Genomic DNA, 15858 nt, shown 5'->3' with positions numbered 1-15858 from the left:
TCTTTCTTGATTCTACATTACTGACAGATGTGTGTGAGAAGATCTTTAAGGAATTGAATCAACTCATTCAAGCTAGGAATGACTTGATTCATAAGGATGACTATGAGAAGCAGTGGAACAGACTGAATGAAAGAGTCAACTACATTCTGTATGCTCTCATAAGCACTTGTCTGGATGAGCAAGACTTAGCTCAGAAGAAGTTTCAGGACTGGCTAAAAGGTGTTGACAACAATCTTCAAGAAGTCAAAATCCTCAGAATATGGGTGCAGAATCCTTTAAGCCTAAGATGAAGAGAAGCAGCTGACTTCATTCCTAATTCTGTGCATCCCAGAAGTTTGGATTTATCCTTCTTAAGTTCTGTTAACTTCTAGTCAGCATCTCCAAACCTTGAACTGATTTAAAGGAATGCTACTTTGGAAGAAAGAGTCAAGAAGCTTCAGAAGGACTTACTAGAGCAGAAGGTACTTTTGCTGGAATACAAGGATGTTACAGAAGCTAAACTTGCAGAAGCCAGAACAAGAGAAGAGATCTTGATCAGAAGCAATGAAGAATTCAAGCAAGAGATGAAGCTTCAACAAGAATCATTGCAGAAGCAGCAAGCAGAAACAATTAAGTTGCTTAAACAAATGATGGAAACGATTAGCCAACAAGCCAACCCTTAGTTGCACACACCTTTTTAGCTTGTTTTAGTTTCTTGTCTTTCTAACTGTTTCTGAACTCTCTTGTGCTTCTAGTTTAATATATCTTTTTTGCTCTGATATTGTGTTAAGTGCTTATGATAAATTATCACCTTCTGATTAATTCATATATTTGCTCTATTATTTAAAGTGCTTCTGAGTCAATTCTTTTTATTTTTTTACTCTCTTTCGTTTTCTCTTTCTTTTATACTGCTTGTTGATGACAAAAGGGGGAGTAAGTGTATAGTATTTTTAGGCTTTGAGCCCCATTAATTTAATCAAGTTAAATTAATAGAACTTAGAAGCACTTAAATTAATAGAACTTAGAAGCACTTACAAACCTCACCTTAAAGGTCTATTAGACTCAGGGGGAGCTTACAAACCTCACCTTAAAGGTCTGTTAGACTTAGGGAGAGCTTACAAACCTCATACCTAGTAGTCAACTTGTTAATTAGATCAACAACAATTGAACGTTTTAAATACTATTGTTTGTCATCATCAAAAAGGGGGAGATTGTTGGAACAAAATGTGTTTTACAATAAACCTTAATGAGTTTTGATGATAACAAGGTATTAAAAATTGTCAATTGGTTATTGCTAATATTTGTTCAAGTGTACAGGACCATAGGCAAACTTATTCAATTTCAATAGGTCTTGGAAGAACAATAGAGAGCAAAGGAATCTAAACCATCTGAAGAAAATTGCGTCTGAAGCTATGAAGTGCTTCTGAAGTTACAAGTGCCTCTGAAGTTATGACGTCATCAGAAGCAGAAGTTCATCAGGAGCAACATTTCATCAGAAGCTATACCATCACCAGAAGCTACAGTTGATCAGAAGATTCAATCTGAAATCTCAAAAGAGCTGTCTCTTGAAGATAACCTCGTCTAAGAGAGCGAAGGATCAAAAGGAAAGTGCCAACGTTCATTTGAAAAGCACTGGGTGCTTGTCCCTCATTGAAGAGTTGACAAAGTACAAGTGTACAACCACTACCTCCACGACCCTGAGTGTGTCCTCGCTACAGGACAAGATAACAGCTCTGCCTGCAGAATTGTCCTTCAAGATAGGAATGAATTTGAAGTTCATCCTTCATAGGACTACACCTAAATTAGGCAAAAGATTACTGGTGGATGATCAAAGGAACTCAACGACTCTTTAGACGTGCTAAAAATCTCAACGTCTCTCTACTCACCTCTATATAAAGGAGTGAAGACTTGAAGATCAGAAGAGACATCAACACAAGTTAAAAGCGCCCAAACTCTGCCAAATTTGATTCTCAAAAGCACTTTGAATTTCTGCACTGATTTGATATATCTTAGAAATTCTTAAGTCTAGAGTCTTTTATTGCATTGTATTGTGAACACCACTGATTGTATATCAAGTGTTCAAGTCAAACAATTTTTTGTGTCATTCTGTTTGATTAGAAGTCTCTTTTTTTAGTGCTTGAGCATTGGAAGTCTCTCGCCTGCGTGCTTGAGCATTTGGGAAGTCTCATATCTGATTCTGAACAACACATCAGAAGCACTCTCAATCTACTTCTGAATTGATATCAGAAGAAGAATTTTAAGAGAAAAAGAAAACACAATTCAACCCCCCCCCCCCCCCCCCCCCCCCCCGCCTTTCTTGTGTTTTTCTCACCTTCAGGTTTTAGATATGTGTTTAAAGAATGGTGTTTTGAAAAATCATAATTATAATGACGACGACCTAGGTGCACCTAGTATGTGATTTCGATTAGGGAGAGTTACCCATTAGATGGAGCCGCCCCTATGGGAAGGCCACCATTAGGAGGAGAGGGCTATCAATGAGACGTAAACTCCCCAAATTGAAAATGTTTGACAGTTTGTTTCGAATTGAGAGAAAAGAGCTATCTGTTAGATGGAGCCGCCCCTATGGAAAGGCCACCATTAGGAGGAGAGGGCTATCAACGAGATGGAGCTAGTTCTCGATTCACCCGTTTTGATTGTTTTCACTAAATTGAGTTTACTATATAATTCAAAACATTTTTGTTTTGAGTCAAGAGAAAAGGGCTATCCGTTAGATGGAGCCGCCCTTATGGGAAGGCCACCTTTAGGAGGAGAGGGCTATCAACGAGATGGAGCTAGTTCTTGATTCACCCATTTTGATATTTTCACTAAAATTGGATTGTTATATTCTATTTGGATTTGATTATTTCGATTCCTTTTCATTATGCTTGATTTCGATATTTTCTTTAAAGTTGCGGATTTGGATTCACCTTTTTTACGACATTTGTATTTTGATATAGTCTTATTTGGTTTGATAAAACTACCAAGTTTTTTACGAATTTTCATGAGACACTTGATCGTGAGTTTATAATATTTTTATACGGGTACTAGCTTTGTAAATTAATATTAGATTTGAGAAAAGTAATTAATCGTGCCCTTGTGTGTTTCCCTTCTAGTTGGTGGTGGTTGTTGTCTCTCACTAAGTCCTTGCGACTTACTCTTTCTCTTTCTATTTTTTCAGATTTTCAAGCAGCTGAGTAGAAAGCGGCTAGCAGACTCGAAGCTCAGCGGCGTCACATTTTGTTGGTAGGCTTCCTTGATGGCCGACTCTTTTATTTATGTATATTTTAGTGTCAATTGATGTATCTGCAGCTATTTGGGAGTCTAGGATGTTTCATTTTGAGTTGTACAAGTAGTATGAAAATGAAGATGTTATTTAGAGATTCTGGCTGATAGAATAGGTTTTTCAAACAGGATTTACATCTTGGAAATGTTGAAAATACAGAGGAAACTCTGTCGAAATTTCAGTGAATATATTTTTTTTGAAATGAAATTCAAATTGGAAATTTTTATTTATTTATTATAGTTGTCAAGTTTGATTAATAGGCTTGCCGGGCTAGAATGATCTAGTTCGTGCGCCGGTCACGATAAGTGTTTTTAGGTCGTGACAGTTGCAACTTGTCATACCCCAAATTTTGACCACTTTCTCTATTTTTTACTCATTTTTATTCGTATTTTTTTTTAAGCCAAAAATTTTCATTATTTCAAACAAAATTTCAGCATAGAGGTTACTTTGAAGTACCTCATTTTGGTTCCGAGTCGGACCCCCCTTCTCTCGATTTTCAATTGTTCATTTAATTTTAGTTTCCATATTTTATTAACTTTAAATCTATTTTAAATTTTTATCTTTTCATCTCATTTTTTACTTTTATTATTGTTTATTTTAAATTAAAATTCTGTCAGATAATATCCAAAAAAAACAGCTCACGCCAGCTCAATACAGCCTGTCCTGTCCCCTTGTTCCCAAGCCAAGGCAAACTTTGTCTGTCCTTTAACAAAACTGGTTGTCTCATTCCAGCCCTATAAATATACAACACATAAACCAGCCAAAAGGGAGAGGAGAAACAACTTGGCCTAACACGCACAAGAAAAAAAAAACAATTTTCCAAATTGCAGAAATACACAAAGAAAACAGTTTTCTAGCCAACACAAGCAGGCCGAAAATGCACCAAAAAAAAAACATAAACCAAAACATTAACAACATAACTCATCTTTTAACCAGTATTTTCCAGCCATAATAACCCCAAATCGGTTCCCATCAAAACGATCCCAATCCAATCAAAACCCATTAACACAACCTCAAAGCCACAAATCCGAACCATACCACCACCGGTTTCGAATCCAAACCGGATCTACCAAAAGGTAGTATTTCTTTCCTTAGATCTAGATCAAACCGCTTGGTAAAAATAATTTTTGAGCTTAAAATCAGAAAGAGTGAGTAAAAAGAAGGTGAGAGGACGAAAAATAAATAAAAAAAAAAAGGGAGAAACTTTCATCTCCGGCGCGGCGGCGCAGCCGTGATGGCTCACCGGCCACCGCGCCGGAACAACCTCCGGCAGCCTCACCTCATCGGAGAAGATGAAGAATTCTAGAGAGAAGGCAGAGCCTCTCTCTCTAGAAATAAGAGAAGAGAGAGAAGTCTGAAGTGAAAATGAATAAAAAAACCGGTGCCTGCCTATATATAATGCTAGACCGAACCGGTTCAACCTTGGAACCGGTCTGAACCGGTCTATTCCAGGCCCACACGCGCCTGGCCTCACCCAAGGCCCAAATCCTCTTCATTTTATTTTCTGCACCCTCCTTTACTGCTCACACACACCCCAGCATCTCATTTTTCTAATTTCTTTTTTCATGCATTTTAATTCTCTCTCTATCTGTTAATCCAGAGTGCTCTGGTCCTATATTAACTGTTAATATTATATTTATGTTTAATTTAATTATTCTCCAGAATAATCTGGTCCTTGTTTGTTAATTAAATTAATCCAGAGTGCTCTGGTCCTTGTTAATTAAATTAATCCAGAGTGCTCTGGTCCTATATTAACTGTTAATATTATATTTTTGTTTAATTTTATTATTCTCCAGAATATTCTGGTCCATGTTAAAATAACTGCATAATTCAGCTTAACGCCATTCTTCTCATTCTGCTTATATAATTTTCATATCATTATTTCAAAACAATAAAAACATTCAAATATCAAAAATCACAAAAACATTTTTGCAATAAACCTTGATTCTCAAATCAAGTGATCGTTCCTTTTATTTTCTTTCTTAATCAAATCTCAATCAATTTTAATTCTACTTTGAGTCTATTATCTTTCAATATAAAAAACACAAACAAATTCTCATTTGCCGCTTGGCTTTTTATTTTAAAACCCTTTTTTTTCCAAAACATATAAAAAGTACAAAACCGATCAAACGTCAATTTCAACCCCGAACTACGAGGTTTTGATCCCTCACGGGTACGTAGGCAGAGGACACTTGTCCTTCCAAATCAATTAAAAAACAATTTTCTTTTTTCTTTTCAATTATCAACTAAAAAACAATTTTCTTTTTTCCTCTTCAATAAAAATCAATTTTATGTTCCTTTTCAAATCATCATCTAATTTTATTTTCATCTCTTCAAATAAGCAAAGCAATTTAGCACAAGATAAATTAGGTAAGAGGTTCCTACGGAGTACCGTAGACGCTTAGGGTGCTAATACCTTCCCTTCGCGTAACCAACCCCCGAATCCAAAGTCTTAAGGGTTTTTTACTCATTTTTTCCCTTCCCACGAATAAAAATCGAGAGTTCAAAGATTGACGATCCAAATCGATTAATGGCCTTGACGTCCGAAAAATGGCGCGACACAACTTTTGAAATTTGTAAAGGTGAGAAAAACACAAGAAGGGGGGTTGAATTGTGTTTGTTTTTTCTTCTTTAATTTTTCTCCTATTTGAAAACACTGTTCAGAAGTAGATAAAGTTCTACTTCAGAAGTGTTGTTCAGAACTAATTGCAGCGGATAAAAACAGGGAGAAAGAAGGAAGAAAGACACAAAGCAATTTATACAGGTTCCTTCCACAAACCGGAAGTCAGTCATGTCCCCCTTGCACTTTGAAGGAGAGTTCACTAAAAAATAATATCTGATTACAATTGCTCACTACTAAACTTAGTAAGAGACTTCAAATGCTCAAGCACAACTGCAAGAGACTTCTATTGCTCAAGCACAACTGCAAGAGACTTCTTAATTCAAACAGAATTACAAAGATTATGTTTGAGTTTGAACACTTGATATACAATCAGTGGTGTTCACAATACAAATCAGATACAGACTCTAAAGACTCAAGAATTTCTAAGATATGAACTTTGATAAGAAATTCTAAGAGAATTTTTGAATGCAGAACAATTTCAGCAGAATTTTGGCACTATTAATTCTTTGTATTGTTCTTTTGAAACTCTGATTCTTCACTCCTTTATATAGAGGTGTGAAGAAAGACGTTGAACGGGCTATATCATTTTATGCACTACTCATTTCTAAAGTTAGGAATCCATTTTTGATAATGAATGGTTTCTTAACTTATCCTATTTAATTAAGGCTTAATTACACTTTTGGTCCTCGTGTTTTGACATACTCACGAAACTGATCCTGACCTTTTAAAACAGAACAAAACGGTCCTTCAATTATCATTTTTGTTGCATTTTTCGTCATACCCCCCATTTTATTCTCCAAAAACGCAGAGAAATGACAGTTTTAGACCTACCCCCTATGCTCGACCATGAAATAAACGAGGAATAAAGCATGTGGGTACAAAGAATCCACTTTATTCAACACACTAACCAAAAAAATCCTAATTTCTAAGATATGTTTCAAATTATGGTTTTTTTTTTTGTTAGTGTGCTGAATAGAATAGATTCCTTGTGCCCACATGTTTTATTCCTCGTTGATTTCATGGTTGAGCATAGAGGTAGGTCTAAAACCGCCTAAAACTGTTATTTTTCTCCGTTTCTGGAGTTTGAAAATAGAAGATAGGACGAAAAATGCAACAAAAATGATAATTAAAGGACCGTTTTGTTCTGTTTTAAAAGGGCGGGACCAGTTTCGTGAGTATGCCAAAACACGAGGACCAAAAGTGTAATTAAACCTTTAATTAATTGTTCAAACAAAAGAAACGATGATTTCTCTCCTATTTTGTGTTTTTGCTCATGGACGGCAAAGGAAACTTCATCTCTTTGCCAAATTTATTTCAAAAACGCGTTCTCATTAGTCTAGCCTTTCATTGGCTAAACAGTATTAGTAAACAAATTTAGTGGTTAATCCACGTAATTAATGTATATTTTTTTAGAGGATGATTAATACATATATTAGTTTTTTTTTTAAGTATAATACATATATTAATTGTTGAGTTGAATTCAACACTTTCTGCATATGTATTATTATTTTATAACTCTGACCTTTCTTCATTTCACACTGCTTTCGGTCAACTATATTTAATTAGTTTTATTATTTTCTTAATTCATTAATGTAATGTAAAGTATGGTCCCTGGTGTTCTTTCGAATCCTTTATAACTGTTACCAACCTAACACTTTCATCATATCATCCATACTCCATACTGAATACAGATTAACCCTTTCCACTCTTTTGTTAAAAATAACCATTCCTCTCTTTTCATGGCTGCATCACCATCCTCATCATCCATCACCAATGATGGATACGAATACGATGTTTTCCTCAGCTTCAGAGGCCCTGATACACGTAGTGATTTTACAGGAAATCTTTGGAATGCTCTACATAACAGGGGGATCCGCACCTTCAGGGATGACTTGGAGATTTACAAAGGGAAAAATATTGAGAAATCACTTTTTGAAGCTATTGAAAAATCAAAGGCGGCCATTGTTGTTCTCTCTCCGAGTTATGCAACTTCATCTTTTTGTTTAGACGAACTTTGTCATATTCTTAAATGCATAAAGGGAAGGGGTCGATTTGTTTGGCCAATCTTTTATGAAGTTGAACCTTCACATGTGAGATGGTTGGAAGAGAGTTATGGAGAAGCAATGGCTAAACATAAAGCGAGCAATGTTTATAGCGAAATTAAGTTGCAAGAATGGAAGAATGCTTTGAATCAAGTGGCTAATTTGTCTGGTACCGTTCACAAATGGAAGAGAGGGTATGTATGTTCTTATTTATTTTCTTTTTGTTGCTGTTTAATTTACATAATTCTTAACTGCACAATTTGAGTTCCTTCAAAAAAATAACTGCACAATTTGAGTTACATGATTAACACATCTATTGAATTTGTAATTATTAAAATCAATCTTTTAATATGTATTAAACAAACACCACCACAAGAAGATAAAAAATCAAACAATGTCGTGCAAGACGACCAACAACGCATATTACATGATGTAATTTTTTTTTTTTTGCAAGAACATGTTTTTTCTATTTTATTTTATTTTTTGACAAAAGAACATGTTGTAATTTGTTAACCATATAATGAATTAAATCAACTATATCTTTTTTTTAATCAAATCATTGAACTCAAGTTAATCAATTATCGTTAAAATGAATTGTTCGAGAGAACACAAGTTCGATTCCTTGTTGAACTTAAGATTATTTGTGATCAATCTTCTAGAAATCAAAAAGTTAGCAATAAAAAACATATAATTTTTCGGTGGTTATGGGAAAAAACACAAAAAAGAATATAAAATAACCATATACCTCTTAAAAATAAACTTTTTAAACACATATTAAACTGAACTAACCATAACTCGTTAACAACTTCATATTCAATGAATAGTACCATATGCCATATCTTCTCATCTTGCCACGGTGTGAACAGTAAATAATATGTTGTGATGTATTTTTGTCAAAACAATTGGGTTAGTGTGCAGTCACACCATGGACTCATGGAAGCCATTTGAAACAATCTGATTGAGGTCGGATGGTTCAGGATGGTTCAAATTTGAAGTTGGTAATTTTGAATTTTTAGAAAATATAAACATGCTATTTTTTAGAACCGTATGATCTTGATCTAGTGCGAACATATCATCTAAGTGCATGAGTACTCTGAATCCAAATTTGTGTCCAAATGGTATTTCAGTAATAAAAAAGTGTTAAAAATTCCTCTAAAAAAGGTCCACTAGGATGACTTCATTTGTAATATTGGACAGGGATGGATATGAATACATGTTTATTAATAAGATTGTTCGAGTCGTCTCAACAGTGATACAATCTTTTTCTTTATCTATACCTGATTACCTAGTTGGGTTGGAGGATCAAAAACAAGATGTATTATCGCTTTTGAATATTGACTCTGATGATAAGGTCTATATGGTTGGAATCCATGGAATCGGTGGAATAGGGAAAACAACTCTTGCTCAAGCGGTTTATAATTCAATTGTAGATCAATTTGATGGTTCGTGTTATCTTGAAGATGTAAGAGGAAATAAAGAGAATCAGGGGTTGATACATCTTCAAAATATCCTTCTTTCTAAAATATTTGGAGAAAATAAAATTGTGGTAACAAGTGTTAACGAGGGAATTAAAGAACTTCAAGTTAAGCTCAAAGAAAAGAAAGTTCTTTTGCTTCTTGACAATGTTGACAAGTTGGATCAATTACGCGCTATTGTTGGAGAACCTGGATGGTTTGGTCGTGGAAGTAGAGTTATGATCACGACCCGTGACACACAAGTGCTAAGAAGTCATGGGGTTGAAAGAACACATGAGGTGAAAATGTTGAACAAGGATGAAGCTTACGATCTCCTTAGATGGAAAACTTTTCAAACTAATGAAGTTAGTCCAAGCTTTGAAGATGTTTTCAATCGTGCTTTAAAGTATACTAGTGGCCTTCCATTAGCTATTGAAATAATCGGTTCTCACTTATTTTCAAAAAAAAAAATAGAAGAATGGAACTCTGTGTTAGATCGGTACAAAAAGATTCCTAAGCAAGAGATCTTTGAGATTCTTAAAGTGAGCTTCGATGATTTGGTCCAAGATGATAAAGATGTTTTTCTTGACATAGCTTGTTTCTTCAAAGGACATTGTTTGGAAGAAGTCAAAAAAATACTTCATGCTCATTATGGTGACGAAAAGAAAGATCATATCAATGTGTTAATTGAAAAATCTCTCATAAAGATAAACGAGTCTAATGTTTTGAGATTACATGATCTGATAGAAGACATGGGAAAAGAAATTGTCAGACTAGAATCACCATATCAGCCTGGAGAACGCAGTAGATTATGGTCATCTAAAGACATAGTTGAAGTTTTAGAGGAAAATACGGTGAGTAAAATTGATAAAAGTTATTCAACTTTTAATCTTTAACCTTGTTTTAGATCTTTTCATTATCCATATTACTAATGCTCACATTCCAAATTTTTCCTTTATAATTTGTAATGTTATTTTAATATGTGTAATTAAATTCTAACGTATATACATGTATTTTGATTCATTTATGCTCTTTTTGTTAACAGGGAACAAGTAAAATTGGAACCATTATTATGTTTTTAGATTTCAATGAGGAGATTGTAGTAAATTGGGATGGAGAGGCTTTTAAGAATATGACAAAGCTTAGAACACTTTTTATTGACGAAGGAGTTAAATTTTCTGAAAGTCCAAAGCATCTTCCAAATAGTTTAAGAATACTGTTGTGGGGGGGCTATCCATCAGAGTATTTCCCGGTTGATTTTTTCCCGAAGCAACTCACCATATGCATATTGAGCTCTGAATTGTATCGTCCTCGGGAAGACTTTTTCAAGAAGGCAAGCGTGATGAATTTATATCCCCCATCTTATATTTATTATACTGCTTTATTTCTGAGTTTAGGAGGGAGAGGGACATGAATGAAAGACTTTTGAAGGTTGAAATTATAGAAAAAAATGGTAAAAGAAAATTTGCATTTTTTGAAGAGTAATTATTTAGATAATGATAAATTAATACTTATGATTAATATATTTTAATTTTAAAAATATTATACGGGTTATTGGTGCTTTACCCCCTGTATTATAAGTCATTTTTGGTTTTTTCCCCTGTAAACTATTTTTGCAGACTTTACCCCCCTAATAGGTCATAAAAAAACGACTTTATTTTTTTTTTTTTTGTAGAATTTTTTCGTTTTTTTATGACCTACTAGGGGGGTATTCCACAAAAAAAAAAAATTTTTTTACAGGGGGTAAATCAAAAAAAATATTTTACAGGGGGATAAAACATCATTAACCCATATTATAATTACATATATTAAATTGAAGAATTCATGTAAACCTCCAAAAACTCTCCTCTAATACAATTTTTGTGTTCCTAAAATTTGAAAGATTTTGTATTATAAAGAAAAATAAACCTCAAAGTATTTCCCTCTCAATGTCATTTAATTCTTCAAGTGTCTCTAACTTCCTAATTTTCCAAACTCGCAAATAAAGAATAAGGATCAACTATATAAGATGTTTTAGTTGTTTTCTTATTCCGTAACAAAAGGACATGTTTACGTTGTTATAATTCTCCAATACGTAGTTTTACTCCCTGCTAGATTCATACATCATTAAATTTTTAAACTTTATAGTTGATTTTTTTATTTTTTTACATGTTCTTAACATTTTAAAAAGTTTCTAAAAAAAAAATAGAGTTTGAAATTTGTTTTTAGATCCATTTTTCAATAATTTTCCATTGAACTTTTATCATTTAAAAATTCATATTAATTTCATTCCATATTAAAATAATATATAAATTTTGTAAAATATATTTTTTATAATATTCTTAACATTCTTGAAAATTTTATAAAAGCGTAAACATGCTATTTTCTTATGAGCACCTAAAATAAAAGCTGATAATTTTGTAAAGAAGAAAAATATATTTAATCCAATTAATAATGTCACATTAATTAAGATCACTCGCTCACTCACTTATTTGTTTTTTGTTTTGTTTTGCAGTACTTCAGGAATCTGAGAATTTTACACTTTCATGATTGTAATTCTTTGAGATCGATACCTGATATGTCAGGTCTCCAAAATTTAGAACAACTTTCATTTAGGAGGTGTCAGGAATTAATTACATTTGATGACTCCATTGGGTTGCTGGGTAAACTGAAAATTTTGAAGATCAAATACTGTGATCAACTCAAATATATTCCACTCCTCAAATTACCTTCATTGGAGGAACTCACTCTTAAAGGTTTATCTGGTATTAAGAGTCTTTCTTCCATGTTGAATGAGTCATTGGATAAACTTAAATTTTTGAAGGTCTGCCATTGTCATTATCTCGAATATATTCCACCTCTTAAATTAACTTCATTGGAAACACTCACTCTTTCAGCTTTATTTAGAATTAAGAGTCTTTCTCGCATTTTCGATGAGTCATTGGATAAGCTTAAAATTTTGAAGGTCGACGGTTGTGGAGAGATCAATACTATTCTAAATCTCAAAATAGTTTCATTGGAGGAACTCTATCTTTCAAATATATATATCATTAAGAGTCTTTCTCCCATGTTGGATGGGTCATTGGATAAGCTTAAAATTTTGGAGGTTTTTGAATGTGGAAATCTCCAAACTATTCCATCTCGCAAATTACCTTCATTGGAGGAACTCACTCTTAACTGTTTATCTAGTACTAAGAGTCTTTCTCCCATGTTGGATGAGTCATTGGATAAGCTTAAAATTTTGAAGGTTGTTGATTGTAGAAAGCTCCAAACTATTCCATCTCTCAAATTACCTTCATTGGAGGAACTCACTCTTAGTGGTTTAGATAGCATTGAGAGTCTTTCTTTCTTGTTGGATGAGTCATTGGATAAACTTAAAGTCTTGAGTATTAGACATTGCTATAAGCTGTGGAGTTTTCCACATGTCATGTTGCCTTCACTAGAAATCCTTGATCTTTCATATTGTGATTCTCTCGAGAGTTTTCCACGTATCATCAGTCGGTCAATGACTAAACTTAAAATATTGAGACTTAATGGTTGTAAAAAGCTCAGGAATATTCATGCTATCAATGTGGCTTCCTTAGATGAGTTCTATCATTCAGGATGTGAGAGTGTCAAGTTTACCACCTCTGACTGATGGAAGAGATTAATGCAGTTTATACCATTTCATTCTGTCAACTCAAGAGCACTCCCATTACTAGGTAGCTCTTTAAAAAGATAATTATATATGAACCTTTTTTTTTTCTTTTCTAAGACTTGTATATGGTTTGATTCTAATTATTATTATTTTTATATCTATGATTTTAATCATCTAACTTTTAAAATCAATGACTTAATTTGTTCTACTTGTGCATTTTGAAGCTGAATTTTGATGATATGATAAGTGAGATGTTGATGTGAAAGTGTCTTGATGGATTCTTACTTTTTATTGGTTATATAAAAACTAATTTTCATTTCATCAAAACATACACTAATTTTCATTACAATTCATACTGCTTCTTGATTTTTGTTGTTTTTGCTGCAATCATTATTAATATTAATTTTGTCTCTATAGAATGGATCAAAAAGCGTGTGATGAATCTGTCAAAAAAGCTTCGGATTTCAAGCGTGATAATTTTTTTTAAGAAGTTGATAAATCAATTGCATGCCCCACTCAAGTGTGATAAGAAGACTGAACCATTATTTGCAAAATAATCTTTTCAAAATATTTGCAACAAAGTTGAAGTTCTTGCTAAGAGGTAATTGCAAAATTATTTATTTATATATTGATAGTAACCATTTTAAGGTTGTATTTTGATATTTTCCCTCTAATTTAAATAATCTTTATGTGTGTATATCTATGAAGTATGCTAAATTGACACGTTTACAACAGTAATTATTTGAAAAAAATGACATAGCAGGTGTGCCTCTACATTGAGGGAATGGGAGTTGGAGATCCTGGGTTCGCAAGAAGTAAATATATAATCTAACAACTAATTAACATTTTCCTTTCAAAAATATATAAATAAATGTGTCGTACGTGTCGGACACTAGACGCATCTTTGATCAGAAGTGTTGGTCCAACAACCCATCTTCTATAAGTTTGTGTGTAAGTGTGTTAGAGTTGTCAAATAGCGGATATAGGGGCACTATCCCCCTTAATATAAGAAGATAGTATGTTGTGGAAAATCCCAAACTAACCTATCCTCTAATGATGCCACGTCCTAAAATGATGGGCAAAACATGTCTATATAATGTTTTTCATAACTAAATTACCAACCTCTAATATTATGATGTCAGTAAGTAGAAAGTTATGTTTAATTGGTTACATTGCACTTGAAATTGATTTTTCCGGTTTAATGCGGACTACATACACCAACTATCGTACAATAGCTAAAAGGTTTCTGTTAGCTTTTCTATAACAGTTCACAAAGTCATATACCCAATCAATCAAAAAGTTTTCACTGTTATCAATATCTATCATCATACATATCTCTCATAATACTTTTAACACTTCTACACAGAGAAACATTTGCTATGCTCTAAGCACCCAAACTATTTTTCACACTTCATAGTTTCCTGGAAACAATTTCTCCCATTCTCATTTCATGAACTTCTTTTTTTGTTATGGTTTCACATTTTTAGATCGAAAACTCTGATTGGTTTTCCTATTCTAAGTTATTTATCGGATCTGAGTTCACAATATCGCTATTCAAAAGAGAAGCTTTATTAAGCCGGATGAGTTTGCTATTCTAACATATTTGTTTCTCTTTATTATCAGATCAATCATGTTGGTGAGACCATTTCAATTTATCGGTGATATTAATCAGAAGAAAGATTTTTGGAAGCTAGTTGTGAGAGTTAAAGACAAATGGACCGTTGTTAAGGATGGGACAAGCACTCTTCAATGCCCCACCCCCTGCTGAAACAACTCATGTGACTCCTAAGGTCACATTTGTCGTTCCTTAGCCACGCAACCATGATGAAATCCCTCTTGCCAAGCACTCTTCATTCAAGAGGGTGAAGCTAATCAAACAGGAGAAGAAGTGATCTCATTACCTGCACTATTATTATTATGTCTATCTATAATTAGTTTTGTAACATCGTATTAACTTGGTTAACTTTTGTGCATCAAGTGATACAAAACTTCCTACTAATGACTTATGCTGATATATTATTGCACTAATTATCCAAGTTATGTAAGCAACTGCTATGTAACTTCTATCTATTTCAATTTAATGTGGACTTATTTCTACCTACAATATAACTTGCTCAGATATGTTAAGAATGTGACAATATGAGAATTTTGAGCATATTATGTTATGCGCTAAAGTACTTTGGTCAATGTTATAAATACTGTTTATACATAAAGATTTGATTAAGTCTTTATGTGTTGTATCCTAACACACACATTTATATGTTGTACAATGTTATAACCTATTGATTAAGTCTTTAAGTCTCTCAAACAAACCTTACTGGTTTTCATTTATTGGATCCAAACAAAACTGAAATCTTATGTCCCAAACACTCTTTTATTCGCGTGACTACTCTGAATATATCAATACCCACTATACATACAAGGGTTTTGTCACATCATTGAATGAATTAACACATGATTTTTTATATCTCATTAACTATCATGGCAACACATCATTAAAGGCATGTTTATAACTTTTTAAGATCTTTAAATATCTTAAAATGAGTTTAAATAAATTAGTAAATTCTTAATAATATTTAAAGATCTTTAAATACGTGGTATAAAGTTTTACCATACATTCGACTGATTTGTCTCTCTTTTTTTGTCTTGTTTATAGGGAAATCATACATTTCAAGTGAAATGAAAATCATACATTTCAAGAAGATGGAAAATCTCAAAACACTAATTCTTAGGCATGTCGATTTTTCTGAAATCCAGAAACATCTTCCAAATAGTCTAAGAGTGTTGGAATGTCACAATTACGGTTTTCTTTCATCAAATCGATTTGAGTGGAAGGGCTTTCGCTCTCCAGCAAATCAATA

General features: G+C 33.1%; 1 protein-coding gene across 2 annotated transcripts; it reads left to right on the top strand.

The window, feature by feature from the left end:
• The first annotated feature begins 7530 nt into the window (after positions 1-7530).
• On the top strand, positions 7531-15101 carry LOC25479490 (disease resistance protein RPV1). 2 transcript variants are annotated; one of them, XM_013588094.3, is made up of 6 exons: positions 7531-8121; positions 9125-10235; positions 10427-10714; positions 11876-13061; positions 13415-13598; positions 14621-15101. In XM_013588094.3, the coding sequence occupies exons 1-4, from the start codon at positions 7625-7627 to the stop codon at positions 12995-12997; spliced, it is 3018 nt and encodes a 1005-aa protein (XP_013443548.1). In that variant the 5' UTR covers positions 7531-7624; the 3' UTR covers positions 12998-13061; positions 13415-13598; positions 14621-15101. The 2 variants fall into 2 exon arrangements, with proteins under 2 accessions (XP_013443548.1, XP_024630586.1); XM_024774818.2 differs by lacking the exon at positions 13415-13598.
• The last annotated feature ends 757 nt before the right edge of the window (positions 15102-15858 follow it).

The sequence above is a fragment of the Medicago truncatula genome, chromosome 6 (assembly GCF_003473485.1).
Source record: "Medicago truncatula cultivar Jemalong A17 chromosome 6, MtrunA17r5.0-ANR, whole genome shotgun sequence".
Lineage (NCBI taxonomy): Eukaryota > Viridiplantae > Streptophyta > Magnoliopsida > Fabales > Fabaceae > Medicago > Medicago truncatula.
Note: the sequence above shows the minus strand (reverse complement) of the source record. Positions and strands in the feature narration are given on the sequence as shown.